This window comes from Megalops cyprinoides, chromosome 23 (assembly GCF_013368585.1).
Source record: "Megalops cyprinoides isolate fMegCyp1 chromosome 23, fMegCyp1.pri, whole genome shotgun sequence".
NCBI classification, from domain to species: domain Eukaryota; kingdom Metazoa; phylum Chordata; class Actinopteri; order Elopiformes; family Megalopidae; genus Megalops; species Megalops cyprinoides.
In genome coordinates, this window is record NC_050605.1 from 2876878 (window position 1) to 2892922 (window position 16045).

Here is a 16045-nt window from a genome sequence, read left to right on the forward strand (position 1 = left end):
GTGGTTCCTCGGGAAAGCACTCTTTATGACGCAGCGTGTCTGCGGATTAGCTCCGGCCGCCGGACGGCTGCGTTTGATGAGCTCCTTTTCGCAGCTGTCCCGAGGCGCTCAGGCCCTGCCACTGGTCCTCACAGCTCTGTGCTCCCTCAGAAGCTTTCCCTCACAGGGTTTACTCACAGAGCAAGCAAATTTGTGCTTTCTTAAGAATGCGTGATTTCATTAACAAAGAACAAACAAACAAAAACACTTTCCGTGTTGTTTTGGCCTTGCGCTTCACTGACGTGAATACTAAGAAGTTATTGATGTTAAGTGTATTCCTGTGAGGGTTTCCTCAGGGTATCTTGAGACATCTGTGAAGGATTAAAGAAAATGCAGCAGGACCTCCCTATGGTTGTTCATTCAATATTATTGTCGCTGTTTAGGAGACATCTGTACATACGGTATTTGCAGTACCTGCTCGAGGGGTGGAGGGGCTTCTGGGACTAAAAGAGGTTGATAGCTGAGAGTTTTGTGGGTTACCATGTGGAGTTGTCTGTTTTTTTTTTTTTCCCAAAAGGATACCCGCACATGGGTTGCCAAGTAACCTGAGTAAAGGTGTAGCAGGGTGAGCACACCCACGGCATTGGCTCCGATTACTCCATTCACCTGCATCTATGCAGGCTGCTGTAACACAGGTGACTATCAGACTTGGCGGGGAAATTTCCAAGTGCTGGAAGAGACATGTGCACTTTGTCTGTGATGTATGCTTTGCTCCCCGCTTATCTGCGTAGATGTTTATTTAATTCGGTTTGGCTGAGGAACCCGAGATGATAAAAGCTCCCTCGGTGTCAGGGCGACCTCGACGAGAGGCTTTTACGACGATCAAAATGACACGACGTGCAACGCGCTGGTTTGAGAAAAGCCCCCGTGTGTCCTTTTTTTTCTTTTTTTTTGACGTTTGCCTTCTTGGCATGGCTCTTGGGGCTTCATCCCAGAAGAACAGTATTCAAAAGTTTTTTTGAATTTACGATTCGCTTATAATCCTGACATATTTTATTGCCCGGGGAACCGTAAATCTCGGTGGCCTCTTAAAAAACCACCCCTCACCCCACCCCTACTGAGTGGGGAAGTGTTTGCACCCCTCTGCAACAACAGAGAGGAAATGCCCCCCTTTCGGGTCGCCCATGTGAGAAGGAGCGGCCTCTAACATCAGTTACGCAGGTCCCCTGGAAGAAGTGATAGAGCTTGGGAGTGGTGACCCTTATTCTTCAAGTGATAAATGGCCCTTCAAACAGGGCTACCCTCGGGTGCTTTTTAACACCATGCTCAGAGCCGGCCCTGACCAATTTGGTGCCCTGTCTTTTCATTTTTTTTGTCGTAAGGCACGGTGCTGGAAAATGTTAATAAGATTGTTTGCTGCTGGGTAGTTGCACTGGGTACTGGGCTGGTGCTTGTCAAGGGTCCACTAACGACACTCATTTGGGACTGTAATTTCTTACTTGCTGCGTGTTCTAATGGGTGATATTGTTTCAAATTATGAAACAGGTTTGTGGTGTTGCCTGTCTTTGATGGCACGTGTCTTCGGCACAGTTTGCAGTGCATGCTGCTCTGTTTTTTGTCGGATTGTAAATAGCCAAAATATCTCCAAACTACTGAAGTTGAGTGACCTTTCTTGTCGACGATGTCTTCGTCCTTTGAGCTGGTCATGGGCACTGCTTTTTCTCATTTCACTTGTTTTGCTTATTCCCCTCCAGCTACAAGCCTGTCAGCCACTGTGTCTGTAAACAATACCACGTGCTGGCCTGGATTTATACCTCTCACTGTTCAACCTAACTGCGCAATGCATACCTCTATTCCTGCGACATGATTGGAAGTTTGTGATTCATTTCTGTGAATATCATGTAAGCATGGAAAGTAATTATATCGAACATTTATCGAACATTTGTTATATTTCTCTCAAGGAAAATTATATTGTGATAATTATTGTTATAGTTTTATCGCCCAGCCCTACTTACAACTATTAATTTCAAAAAGGGATGGAAAAGGAAAAGCATTTTAATTGACAAGCACGGCTAACGTTGGCTAACTAGACTAAGATGTCAATAAAAATGTATGCCTGGTTTCATGAGGCAGACAGTGGATGGTTCGTGCAGCACATTTAAAAGAAAGTCTTTCCAACTTTCCCTAATGAATTTAAGGTGGGAGCAACTGACATTAAGTCTAGCTGTTTATTAAATTAGCCAACGTTACTATCTTCCAAAGTAAGATAGTAACACTCTGCTCCAACAATAACTACTATGCAATGGATAAACTATTCATTCATCACATTACCTCTGTCTGCTTCCCATTTTTCCTCCTCTTCTTCTTTTTCTTCCCTGGGCACCAGAGGGCTTTGGTCTTTTTGACATGATATATATATATTTGAATTAGTCTACTGATGTTAATCTATCACGTTTCATGGTCAGTGTCACTCACTCGGTGATGCGCTGGGGTAATGCTGCGGGCAACCCAGAACATAGGCTATATAGTTGTGTTGTTGTGGGCTTTTTTTGTAATATTTTGAAATAGTAGTATTAAAATAGTATTAGTAAAAAAATAGTAAAAGTTAAAAATGTTGAATTTTTTTTTCTTCCCTCATTTGGGGTGCCCCTATGGATGGACGGTGCCCATAGCATTCGCCTATACCACCTATGCCACAGGCCGGCTCTGACCACGCTGATAAAAAACCACCCCCCTCCCAGTGCTCGCTCTTTATTTAAAAGGACAAGGTGAAATCAGAGACTCGCATTTTCCAGAGAGTTTTCACTTGGATTTGCAGTTTGTTTTTCTTCACTTTCATGTTTGCCTCATTGAACGGCGTGACAGAACACAGAACATGTTTTTTTTCCATTTCTTTTCATCGCCGGGACTTGGCAAAATCGTTAGGCAGCGACATCCCGGTAGCAGCCAGCCGAGCAGACGGGGCGCTGAAACCGTTAGGAGCCTGTCATTTTGGTGAACGGGGTAATTAGCTGTTGTGTCTTGAGCTCTCTGGCCTTTACTCTTTTTGGCGCAGTCAAATAAGAGCGGGCCACGAGGGGTGAGATCAGAGGGGGAGCGTTGTTGATCGGAGCGATTATAGGCAGCAGGTATTTGGAGCTCCTTTCTCCTCCCCTTCTTTTGCGAAACATTGAAACATGTCATCTCTTGCGCCTCTTGCAGAAATGTTGAGTCGGACGCCGGGGCAAAACAGGTCCACACATTCTTCTTCTTTTTCGGAAAGCTGCCTCGGAGCAGGGCAGCGGGGGACACGGCAACAGTTTGTTTTGTTTTTGTGCTCCTAATCTTCAGCCTCCCTCTGCTCTCCAGTTAATCGCCACACAGGGGAGATTGTGACAAAGCCACTTTTTGTCCCTCCGCGGTCTCCGCGACCATCTCTCCCTCTCTCTCTCTCTTTCTCGCTCTCTCTCTCTGCCGTCGTTCTGCTGGGCCCCGGCTCATTGAATTATTTATCGGAAGTAATGGATCGGAAGAATGCGCTTGGAGGGTCAGCGTACTGCTACGCTGTCTGGCCTGTCCCGCAGAGGAGTGGGGCCGGGTGCTCCATTGCCCTGTTCCTCCGAGCCTCCATCTGTCCAGCAAGGGGGGAATCAATTTTTTTGATGGGTACAGGGTCCTCAGGGCCAGCTGAGGGGAGCCCCCCACACCCTCAAAATCAATAGTCCGTTTTCCTAAAGTGCACTGAAAAAACATGTCTTTTGCGTGCTAGATAATATAACAGCTGTTAATGGTGTTAAGGTGAGCTGAGTGTATATGTGTTTGTGTGTGTGTGTGTGCGAATGTTTTATGATGGTGGCAGTGTGTGTGTATTTGTGTGTGTGTGTGTGTATGTGTGTATTAGTGCTTTTTGATAATGGCAATGTGTGTTTTTGTATTTGTGCATGCCTGTGCGTGTGTGTGTGTTTGTGTATATGTGTTGCTCCTTGTTGATCAGAAGGAATAAGGAGGAATTTTCAGCCCAGTGTTTGAGATGTTGGATGAAGTGCCCCCCCCCGGGTTCCTCCCTGTCCAGGGCCTTTTGTCTCCCCCCTGCACAGTTATGGAGGACAGGATCTCTCGCCCCACTCTTTGTCTCCGCCTTTTCTCAATGTCTCCCGTGTTCCATGGCCTATTTGTTACGTACCCTTAATTGGTGAACACAATGCCGCGACCCTGCGACCTCCCCCAGCGGCCCGCGGGAATTCATAGGCATGGGCCCTGAGCAGTCTGGGGACGGCCAGACGAAGGAGGCCCAAATGACCAGAGAGAACACTCCCGGTGCGATGACGTAGCGGCAGGGGCATGACGATGACCTGGCAGTCGAGAGCATTTCCCTCAGTTGGGCAGAGGGGTAACCCAAAACATGACACCCCACTAAAAGACGAAGAAAGGCTGAGGGATTCCTGACGTAAACCTCAACCATTTCAGCCATTTAAAGAGAGGAAAGAGAGTTTATTCAATAATAATAAATGTAGCAGAAAAATTAGTTTGTGCTAATAATGCTTCATGCTAATGGTTTCTGGCAGTAACACTTGTAATGGAAGCAGTAACTGCAGTGGTCCTTTTGTAATTATTTGGGGGGGGGGGGGGGGCGCATCTGCCTGTTTGAAAGGCATGTGTACATATCAATGAGGGGGCAGCAGGCAGTAGTGTGGCATAGTGGTAAGGAGCAGGACCTGCAGCTGAAAGGTTGCCTGCTGGAGCACTGCTGTTGTACCCTTGGGCAAGGTATTTAACCCAGAATAGCCTCAGTAAATATCCAGCTGTATAAATGGATAAAATTTTTACCTATGTAAGTCGCTCTGGGTAAGAACATCTGCTAAATGACAAGAATGTAGTGTAATGAGAGGGTCACTAAGTGAGGATGCCCTTGGTAGATCTCGGAACTCAGCTCGAGGTGTTGTTGCCAGCATTGGACAGATGCTAACACCTCTGCCCCTGGCCCCCTGTCTTGTCCCATGCAGGTGATCTACCGTGCCCTCTCGCCCTGGCATGCCCTGGACCCCTACAGCGTCCCCGCCCAGCAGCAGCTCCGGGTCACCAACCTGCGGGTGCGGCTGCTCGCCCCCCAGCGCTGCTCCTGCCAGGCCAAGGACCCCACCGCCGCGGCCCTGCCCACCGACCACTATGCCATCTATGACTTCATTGCCAAGGGCAGCTGCTTCTGCAACGGGCATGCCGAGCACTGTGTCCCTGCCCCCGGCTACCAGCCTGTCCGGGAGAGGACCAACCATGTGGTGAGTGGGTGAGGCAAAAGAGGGGCGGGGGGGAACTACATTACCCAAAGCGAGAGAGGGTTGCAGCAGATGGTCCTTGTGTGGTAGGATGTGGGCATGTGCGTACCTGCATGCATCAGATCAGAGACCTCACTCCCCACACCCCCCAATCCCCAGCTGCTTCTTGTGGCTGAGGAACAGCCTGTCTCCCCAGCTGCAGCTGATAAGAGCTACATATTTTTGGGGAGCAAACACACAAACTTTCTCTCTCTAGACAATGGAGATATTTTAGTTAAACACCACACTTGATGTTTCGGAATAAGAGATCACTTTCAGCACCACCACTTTGGAAGTGATCCTGTAGTGTCTTCACTTGTGAGTATGTGTGTGTGACTGTGGCCGTGAGTGTGTGTAAGGGCATGTGCGTCTGTGACTCTGTGCGTTTCATAACGGTTCCTTGCAGTTGTCACCATGAGGTTGCCGTACTCCTCACATGCTGGTGGAATCATGCCAAGCCAAGACAAGCGTAGCCGAACCATACTGGGACCTCAACAGACCTGGCCTTGTGAGCTAGTGTCCCAAAAGAATAGCTACTTTTATATTTCACATTGATCCTTCTTAGTTGCACAGTTCACACCCAGTATACAGCTACTAGTGTATTTACCAGTGACATTAGGGTAGCTATTGATGACTGTAGCTGTCACTTACATTCTATATTCTAAATTTGCAGAGAGGGATGTTAAGACAAGCAAATTTTAAACGGAAATTTGGTCTCCTAAGTTTTTTTGTTGCCAAGTATGAAAGCTCCACCTCACAGAAAATCACCTGACATACTTGTAATCTCAAGAATGACATTGTCCTCCCAGCTTTTTTTTTTTAAAGATTACATTGCTGCCTCATTGCCCGCAGTGCTTGTACCCCCACCAGGCCAGCACCAGATAGGTTACAGGGCAGAGTTTGGGGCACAGATGCGGCCTGCCTTCTTTCAAGTGCAGCAGTGCACACAGGCTATCGTCCAGGGCCCCAGCATTTGTCTAAACTCTGTGCCAGATAAACGGTAGCTGTTTTTCGAGATGCGGAGCAGATGGGAGATTTTTCTTTGGGTTGGGGCGGGGTTGGTGGATGTGTCACACGTTTTCAGAATCGCCCTGCAGACTGTGTCTATCGGTGCGATCTGAGCAGCCCGTCACGCTGGAGCCTTTGAAGGGGAGCTCTCATTTTTTTTGTGTTATTTTGTTTTTCGTTTCCTCGGGTAACGGTGGGTTAAAAGAATGGAAAGTGATTCGACGTGTTTTCCTCCAGGCGCTCTCTGCTGATTGTGTTACATTTTCGCACTTCCCGTATGCGGTCCCACAACCCGGGGCCCGTAAATGCCCCCTTGTTTATAGTCAATAGCCTTTAATCTTGGCCAGGCATGAAGAGAAATATCAGACGGGAGGAAACGGGATCTGGAAACAGGGGGGCTTGCCGCCTCTTGTCCTGAAAGGGCTAAATTATCCCCGAGAGCAAGGGCCAGACCACAGGCTCTTTCCCACCTATAAGGAAATTTATATTTTACATCTCATTCGTCACAGGCTTATCGGACATAATCCCTTTACCCAGTGAGACTGTCAGTACAATGCTTAGGAGTGTGAAGATCGTCCTATTTCCCTGTTTTTACAGGAGGAATTTATAGTAAAATTCCTTTACTGGGCAGGTTGGTGTAGTGGTAAGGCGCAAGGCTTGTAACCCAAAGTCTCCCAGTTTGACTGCTGGGGCACTGTTGTTGTACTCTTGGGCAAGCTATTTAACCCAGAATTACCTCATGAAATATCCAGCAATATAAATGAACAGCATAACTGTAACTTGTGTAAGTTGCTCTGGACAGCTTAGCGTCTGCTAAGCAGCTAAATGTATGGCCACTATCCTACGTTGCAAACCCAGTAATAGCGTACAGTATGAGTAAGCCACAGCTTGGTGTTGTAATAATATGCTATGTGTAAGTCCTAGCAAAGGCTAAATGAATGGTAATGTCTGCACACCGAGTGGCAGACTGTCTGCGTTGTCACACTGTATATTACCGCCACTAATCACTAAATGGCCCCCTGTCCCCTCTGCATCATCAGATTAACCTGCTGCACCGGTGGCCAGTCCAACCACCTTGGCTCACTATAATTAGACATGTCGCCCTGTGAAGAGATGTTAAAAACCACACCCCTCCTCATTAAAGTGATCACGCATAATTAACAGGTGTTAAACAGCGTTGTGTTAAACACCAGGAGTGGGGGGGTTATGTAAGCAGTCTCGTTAGCGAGGCCGGAGCATGCTTTCTGTTTTTTTTTCAGTCTCAAGACTGCGATATCCGCGAAACCCAAACAAAGGTTGCATGACAAAGATGTGCTGCGAGATTAAAGTTTTCTACTGTAAACACGCAGACTGGCATGGGTCGGGGGGGTGTGGCAGTTGAGAATGTGGTACAAGCGAGTCTCAAAACACCTACTTAATTTGGAGTGAACTCCAGTGATTGGTTCTGTTTGTCGTTCAGTTATTGCTTTATTTAAATGGCTTATCACTGAACAACGTGTTTAAGCATTTCAACAACATGTCATTTGCAATACTCCAGGTGAGCATTCTGTGTAGGGTAATTCCTTACATGTTTTCCCCCTGCTCTGGGGGGGGAAGGGGAACTCCTAGCCGCATTCACAGGTTCTGTTATAAAGCCCAAAAAGTATTTACACAGTATTTATGTCAGCATGTCTCTGGAGTGCTCCAGAAAACTCTTTATAAACTCTCTGCAAATGCAAACCACGCCCCAGCAGTTACTGAAGCATTATGAGTAACTACAAAGTGAGATATGAAAACAGAAAGCTAAAAATGATAATGAAGGGGCTTCTCCACTGTGTGAATGCAGCAGTGTGTGAAGAGGTGTTGGTTGTTTACAGCTGGGCGTGTCAAAGCGGTGCTGGCTTGCTGTTTGGGTGCCTCTTCTATGAACGCGTGCACACACACACACACACACACACACACACACACACACACACACACACACGTGTGCGCATGTGCTGCTTGTTTTGAATGTCCCCTTACAGGCTTTAATGTGTGGGGGGAAGCTGGTGGCAGAGACGCCCTTCCTCCTGATGCCAGGGCCTTCCTGCAGCCCCCCTGCATGGGGATGGTCAGCACATTTGATCTGAAAGGCCCCGTCAAAACACTGTAGGCCTGTAGTCTATTCCCCCTTGTTAGACACACTCACATACACTCTCACAGACATACACACACACACACATACATGCATACACACTCACACACTCACGCATGCATACACACTCATTGATACTTGCACACACACACACAAACACACAAGGGTGTGACAATGATTGGATAGTGCCTGTTGTTCCTCTTCACGTCCCCACATGTGAAATCGTTTTTCCCCATCAGCGGCTGTCTATGGCCTTCACACCCACCCTGGCCTCTCCATGCATCGTTTCGGCACGCTTATTTCGTCATGTACATTTATCTTGGCCCTCTGAGTGGTCTGTGGCTGTTGTCCTCTGCTGTATGTGTTTGTTTGTGTTTTCCATGATTCTGTTTAGTCCGAGAGGGGTCCCTGCCCGGCCACGGGTGCCTGCATCTCCTCTGTGTGAAAACCTGGCCCTGTTAGAAAAGCCGTCTCCATGGTGGCATACGTGAAGTTGCCTGCTCACACGCGGATAGAAATGTTTATTTGAAGCACATATATTCAACCTAAAACCCCCAAAATATCCCCTTAATCTTGACTTTGAGCCCCAACAGACACCCCTCCCCCACATCCTAACACCATGTTAAACTCGACTCTGTTCTGACTGTGAGGGTGTTAAGCAGAACACCAGTACAGAATGGGTATCTGACTAAGAATCCAGCCGTCTATGTCCAAGGCCTTGATAGGAACTTGACAGGCTTAACCAAGCAGTCTGGCCACCTGGACTACACAGTGGGCAGATTCAGTGACCATTAAGGTGATTTTATATGATGTGTACTTAGCTATTGATCGTATCTGATTTCCGTGTGCTAGAATACAGTAGGACTGCCCAGTGGGTGAGTTGGTTAGGTGCTCTCTGCTGTGGCCCAGGTTTGAACTCAGCCATGTCACCAGGCAATCAATGACCAGAAGCCCACCATACTCTCTTTATGGTGATTAATACACTTAATAGATTTCAACTACGTTTATTCTTTCCATAGTCTTGTTTAACAATGAATTCTAGCCTCACCTTTTAAATATATGTAGAAACCACATAGTAAGGCCCCAGGGAACACCCAGTGATGCCCGGCAACACCCTAGGAAGTTCTAGGGGTGGGCGGTATGAACGGTATAGAAAGTACACCGGTATGAATTTGCCCTAAGGTATGGATTTTGACTATACCGTACTAACCGGTAGAGCCCTCACAGATAACTTCATTGAAAAGACATGATAATAAGCCTTATCATACATAAACAAATCTTTTACATACACAAATCTTTGCTGACCTGACAGAGATTAAACTTTTCTGAAGCATTAAAATATTGTCCGGGACACCATGAGGCTGGCGGCCCCCTCCCCTGGCTTTTTTTCCACTTCGGATCTACACTGATCTCGTACATGGCCTCTCTGGAATCCAGTTGATGGAAATCCGTCATAGCGATGGAGAACTTTAATCCCTGAGTCAGTTTTTATTTTCACTTTGTGCAGCTTGATTTTATTGTATTTCATGAAAAAGAGTTTTTCAGAGATGGAAGTTACTTCAGAAAAGGTTTTGTATTTTTTTTACTGTTTATTATTACAGTTTTGCACAATAAATGTTCTTAAAATATCTCTGTACTATGTGAAATATGTCCTAGTAATACAGTTAAGAGTACAGTGATAGCTGCCATGCAGTTGCCATACCAATGCTTTACCCCTTCAGAAGCATTTATATTGAAATTTTGAGAAAAACAAATATACCGTGATGTATACCATTACCTTCTGTGCTTCAGATTATACAGTGATATAAATTTTAGGCCATACCGCCCAGCCCTAGTAGGAACAACCTAATGGTAGCCTATAACAACCTGTATTGTTATACAAGAGCTGTATTGCTCGGGAGTTGAGACCCAAGCATTGGGCAATAACCTCTGTGTAGCAGCTAGGCCACCTCACATTTTCTCCAGGAAATGTACATTCTGCAAATAAATAAACAAGTATTCTGAATATCATTTTTTTTACCGGTATGTCATGGTCCGCCTTATCTTGATCACAGAATTCATAGTTTACCCGCCTCTTTTTTTACCACTACACCCCTGCATACAACTGAAAAGACGCTAAAAAAGACTAGTGTTAGACCTGTGATGTTTTCAACTACATGTGTTTCTCACATTAGAGGACTGCCCCCCCCCCCCCCCCCCCTCACCAAGCCCACTCCCTCAGCTGTGGTCCTGTGTTTGTGCTCCTTCTCTCCCCATATGTGTTTAATATAAAGTAACTACTGCTTTCCGCTCAAGTGACAGAAAGTTCAGCCACGACCCATGACCCGCACCGCCGCAGACACGGGAGGAAACCAAAGGAAAAAAAAACCCTGTTTTCTGTCTGTTTTCAGTGACTGGGAGTCAGATTAGCCTCCCAATTCTGGTGCCCTCTCCTTGACTCCTGGGAGACGCGCTGGGCCCTGTTTCATCCACTTCCAAATTTAGAACCTTTTTTTTCCCTGCCGCTTTCTGTGGTCTCACCTCGCTGGTCAGGTCCCTGCGGGTCACACTCTGGACAGAGTGCCCCCCCCCCCCCCCCACACACACACACACAGTCCTCATCCCTGTTCCACCACTGGATGTGAGGAATGCTCTCCGAGCTGCACCAAGCCCCCCAGTGTGGGGGAGTCCTTTCTGGTCCGGGGGTCAAGTGCCAGGAAGGCACACGGTTAGAGCCACCCGCTGCTAACGGACACAACATGTGGAGGTTCGAGGGGAATCACCGTGTACAAACCAGACAGCACCTTTTTTGCATACTGTCAGATGTACCTTTCAGATGTACCCCCCCCAAAAAGTATATAATTAGCATGAACTAAGCTGTTTTTGGGAGAGTGGTGTTATTACATTTCGTTTGTGAAAGTGGTGCTTGTTTGGTAATAGTGGCTTCATAATATCGAGACTGCTGTTGTTTTCTCACAATGTGAGCCTGCCCTGCTCCGCAGCCCTGTTGTTTTTCAGAGGTGTTTATCCGAAATCAGGCGTGGCTGACCGAATTTACGAGGACAGCTTGTCCGAGGTGGCCTGTTGTCAGAGCGTATTCTCGTTTCCAGTAATTATGCTGAACAATCGATCTGATTAAGCAATTAAAGGTTGTGAATGAAACGGGGACCGGGGTACCCCAGTGGCTCCCTGTGGTGCGGGCACTGCTGCCCCCCGTCCTCCTGCGGGTCACTTCTGTGGTGTGACAGAAATGCAGGGTGGTGATGTCATCACAAGGGAACGGCTCTGGTGGCCCCTCCCGCACCCCCTCGGCCTTTTTCTAAATCGAGCTTTGTTTGCATGACAAGTTAAGACAAGTATCGCCGAAGCACTTAGAGAACAGATGGCATATAACTTATTTTCTAATATTTTTTCTAATATTCCGCCTCCCTTTTCCCTCCCTCTCCCGCTCACCACTGCTCACTCCCTCTCTCTCGGACTTCCTTTCTCTGACATTCCCTTCCTTTCACTCTCACTCCCCCTGCCTCTCTCTCTGTCCCTCTCTCTCGCTCTCCCTCTCTCCTTCTTTCTCTCTCTTTCCCTTTCTCTCTCTCCCTCTCTGCCTCTCTCTCTCTCTCTCCCTCCCTCTATCCCAGGTCCATGGGAAGTGTGTGTGTAGGCACAACACCGCAGGAGATCACTGTGAGAGATGCGCGCCACTCTATAATGACCAGCCCTGGCATGCAGCCGACGGCCTGACAGGGGCAGCACACGAGTGCAAGAGTGAGTAAACACATATACACACATGGAGACAGACAGATACAAAGACACACACACATACATGCACACCTACAAATATGCATACATGCACACGCGGGCACACACACACACACACACACACACACACACACATACATACACTCATGCATGGACACACACACACAGTCATACACACACTCATTCACACAACCGCCGACATATATACAGAGCAGTGCTGATGTTTACCTGCTTACACCTGCCTGGCTTTTCCTTTGCAGAATGCAAGTGTAACGGCCATGCAGAGAGCTGCCACTTTGACTGGACACTGTGGTTGGAGTCTGGGCAGCGCAGTGGTGGTGTGTGTGACAACTGCCAACACAACACGGAGGGCCGGCACTGCGAGACCTGCAAGAGCGGCTTCTACCGGGACCCGCTCCGGCCCGCCTCTGCGCCCGACTCCTGCAAACGTGAGACACCCCCTCCCACCACACCCTGCATGCGAACCCTAACAAATCCACATGCCACAAGCCCTTATCCTCACTCTACACTAAACCCACCCCTTCCTAACAGACCCTGTTAACTGCCTTGCCTTCTGCCAGCCACAGAACACAGGCCCTGTTGGAAATGCTGTTGCTGCTCATGCGTTACTCCTTTAAGTAAGTTAGACAAGTGGAGCCTCTGGCGCGTAACAAAGACACATGACCCAGCTGCGTAACTCCAGATCTAACTAGATGGGCCCTGTGTGGGATAGCCCTCTCCACAAACCGACCGGCCCCGCTGTGTAGCTGTTCTTTTCATTGACGCAAGTGCGGTCCCCGTTCCTCTGTGACATGTGGCTTTGTGTATGTGTAGAACTCTGCCTGTGTGAGGAGCTGTCTGGGCTGTGAGCGGCTGCTCTGAAAGTCTGCCGATCAGGAAGTACTCAGCATACCACAGGGTGAATATTAGCACCTTCCCACAGAGGAATGAAAAGCCCTCAGGAAAATCTCTTTATTTACTTTACAGGAACATTTTTTTCTGTTCTTGAAGGGATATTAATCCTAGATTTCCTTTGGATTTGATAAGAAGCTTTTTTAAAAAAAAAAAAAAAGGGGGAGGTGGGGAAGTTCTTGTGGTAATATTTTGTTCCAGTTTTAGCAGGAGCTCGCTGGACTCCACTGGGCCACCTCTGGTCCTCTCCCTCTCACTCGTCTGCAAAGTCATCTCCTCTTTAGTGGCATTTTAATGATCGTGAATGAATTCCCACAGCCCATGATGAGATCATCGTATCAGTTGCAGTCTAGGGCCCCAAGTCAGGCAGGTTTGGTCAAGGAGAAAATGTTTGGCTTTTGCAGGTGTTTGATTTCTCAGAGGACACAGAGGGTTAACCTCATTACCGCGGTGTTGCCTTGTTGACACGTCTGACCCGGTCTCCTCTCTTTTATATTGATGGGAAAAACAGCCTGTAAGTCTTGAAATCACAAATGTCCTGAATAAGTCACCCCCCCAAGAACCCTCCTAAACCTCCCCCCACCCCCACCCCCAGTTCTGGAATGCTTTTCCCAGGAGCTGCAAGCTGGGACGTGTCCCTTGATGGGCACCTGGCCGCCTGTGAGAGCGGCTCCGAAATGCCAGGGTGAGGAGGAGTGAAAACAGGAAAAGGGGGCAGGGGTGGAATCTGTGTGTGGTTACCCCCGCCCCCCCATCTCCCATGCACCCACTCTATCTGGGAATAGCTGGGCAGTTAATCACCAGATGGAATGCATGGGGCATGCCTGGGACCTGAGTCAACTCTGGTGCCCTGCCACACCCTCTGTCCCCTAAACCCCCCCCCCCCCTCAACCCCACAGCTGTAGACACTAAGCAGTTACAAGGAGTCTCTGTCCCCCTCTTTCCTTACCTCAAACTGAAGTCAAATGCACATAGGGTAAATAGAGAGTGAATACATGAAGCTTAAATATGTAGATAGGCATTTGACTTCAATTACATGCAGCTTAAATGCAATAACTTTGACTTAAAATACATGTAGCTTAAAATACATGGGCATTTTACTTCAAATAGATGCAGGGTAACTTCTGTATTCAGAGTTGGTTTCCATGGGGTTATCTCCTGGCAAGGAGGAAAACTGGATGTGTTGTCAATAGGAAAGCTCCTGCAGCTGGACAGGGCTGAAGGAGTGTGATTTAGTGATCCAGGACTTCCTCTTTGTATCTGTGTAGCTCTGAATATCACAAAGGTCCAGGAAAGATGCGTGCCTGTCTGCTAATTAATGATTCTGAATGGGGATACTGACAACAGCTCCGCAGGAGTGAGGTTCGCCCTTAACATCCCATCCTCCTGTGCCTGCTGGAGTAGATAACCAGACGGTATTTGCCCATAATGCTTAGCCTCGTGGTGTGAAATGCTTCTGCATTCACATTAAAGACTGTTATTACACATTGGTGCTCATAAACCCTGGATGTGTTTTAGAGGGTGCACATTGTCCCAGTCCCCCCAGTGACATGTCTCCCATGGATAAGGGAACCATCCTTCTGTCTCAGAGATTTCCAGAATTCCGCCGGCATGGTCACGGCGCGTTCCGTGCACCATACCCGTGCTGCCTGGACGAGGGGGTCGATAAGGCATATCTCTCTCCGTCTCAGGAGTGGAGGGCGAGGCACGCGGCTGGAGGGACGGAACGCGTCTGGCATCCCGGGACCCGCCGCCATTACTCTGGGACCAAAGGTTTATTTACCCTTAAACACAGTTAACGACAGTGATTACACAAGAGCCCACAGCGCGCTGGGGGCTACGGCCCCGTTACGTAATGCTTCCCCAATGTTGTTGCCGTGTCGAAGCGGCAGCACGACAGCAACGCCACAAAGTCACTACCTTTGTTCTTTGTTTTGTTTTAGTTTTTTGCATTTTTTTAGAAGAATGTTACTTGTTGGCAATTCTTCACCTAAGTGAAGGTACAGCGGGGAAGAGTTTTGCTTTAGATCTTTTGTGCTGGTACAAAGCAGCCAAACAAGGTTTTACAAAACACTGTTAGTGATATTTTGAAGAATGATGATGGTGGGGGGGGGGGGGGGGGGCTCAGAGAAATGTGCCCCAGGGTACTCTGGAGACACGCTGCATGTCTGGGGCTGAGAAAGTGATGAATTTATAGCGCAGCAATTGCGAGGCACATTAGGCATTGTCAGACTGATGTGCCAATTATTCCTCTTAAGTATCGGGGCCAGCAGAAGGTGCGGTCTGGAAGCATTGCAGCTTTGAAACACGGAGTAGTTGCCTGCAATGGAGGAATTTCCCGTGGTGTCTCTAAGCGCATTGATACCATTCCTGACTGTTTTTCTCTAGGCACAGAAACATATACACACACACACACACACACACACACACACACACATGCTCACACAAATTCACACACACTCGCACATGCAGGCATGCACACTCATACTCTCTGTCTCTCACACACGCACATGCACACACACTTACACACTCACACGAACTCATACAAACTCACACAGTCATGCACATATAGGCATTCACGCTCACACACACTCACACTAGTGTCTCTTAGTGCATTCACAGCATGTCTGACTGTTTTTCTCTAGGCACGCTCACATACATGCAAAAAAACATGCATGCACACACAAATGCATGCACACGCTCATACACTCACACACTCATACATTCGCACACTTACAGTGTCACACACACACACACACACACACACACACACACACTCACTGTCACACTTTAATACTCTAACATAAAAACGCATACACACCAAAGACATTACTCAGTGCCTGAGTCTATCAAATGGCTAAAGGTGATGAAAATGACAGTGCCAGGGGTTTGAATTACTGTTTGTTTTTTCGGCGGGCGTGTTGGCGGCTCTGCCCCACATCAGGAGGGGCCCATAGCAGCTGTCACTGCCAACGAGGGCCTTGGGGCTTCCGCAGATACAAGTCGT

The 16045-nt window shown here is 47.9% G+C and overlaps 1 protein-coding gene across 1 annotated transcript in view; it reads left to right on the forward strand.

Moving 5' to 3' along the window:
* Positions 1-16045, forward strand: part of ntn4 (netrin 4) — a 30351-nt gene that overhangs the window by 3350 nt on the left and 10956 nt on the right. The window contains exons 3-5 of the mRNA XM_036518382.1: positions 4962-5234; positions 12006-12132; positions 12387-12575. Coding sequence (XP_036374275.1) covers positions 4962-5234; positions 12006-12132; positions 12387-12575 — 589 coding nt within the window. The remainder of the gene's footprint in view (positions 1-4961; positions 5235-12005; positions 12133-12386; positions 12576-16045) is intronic.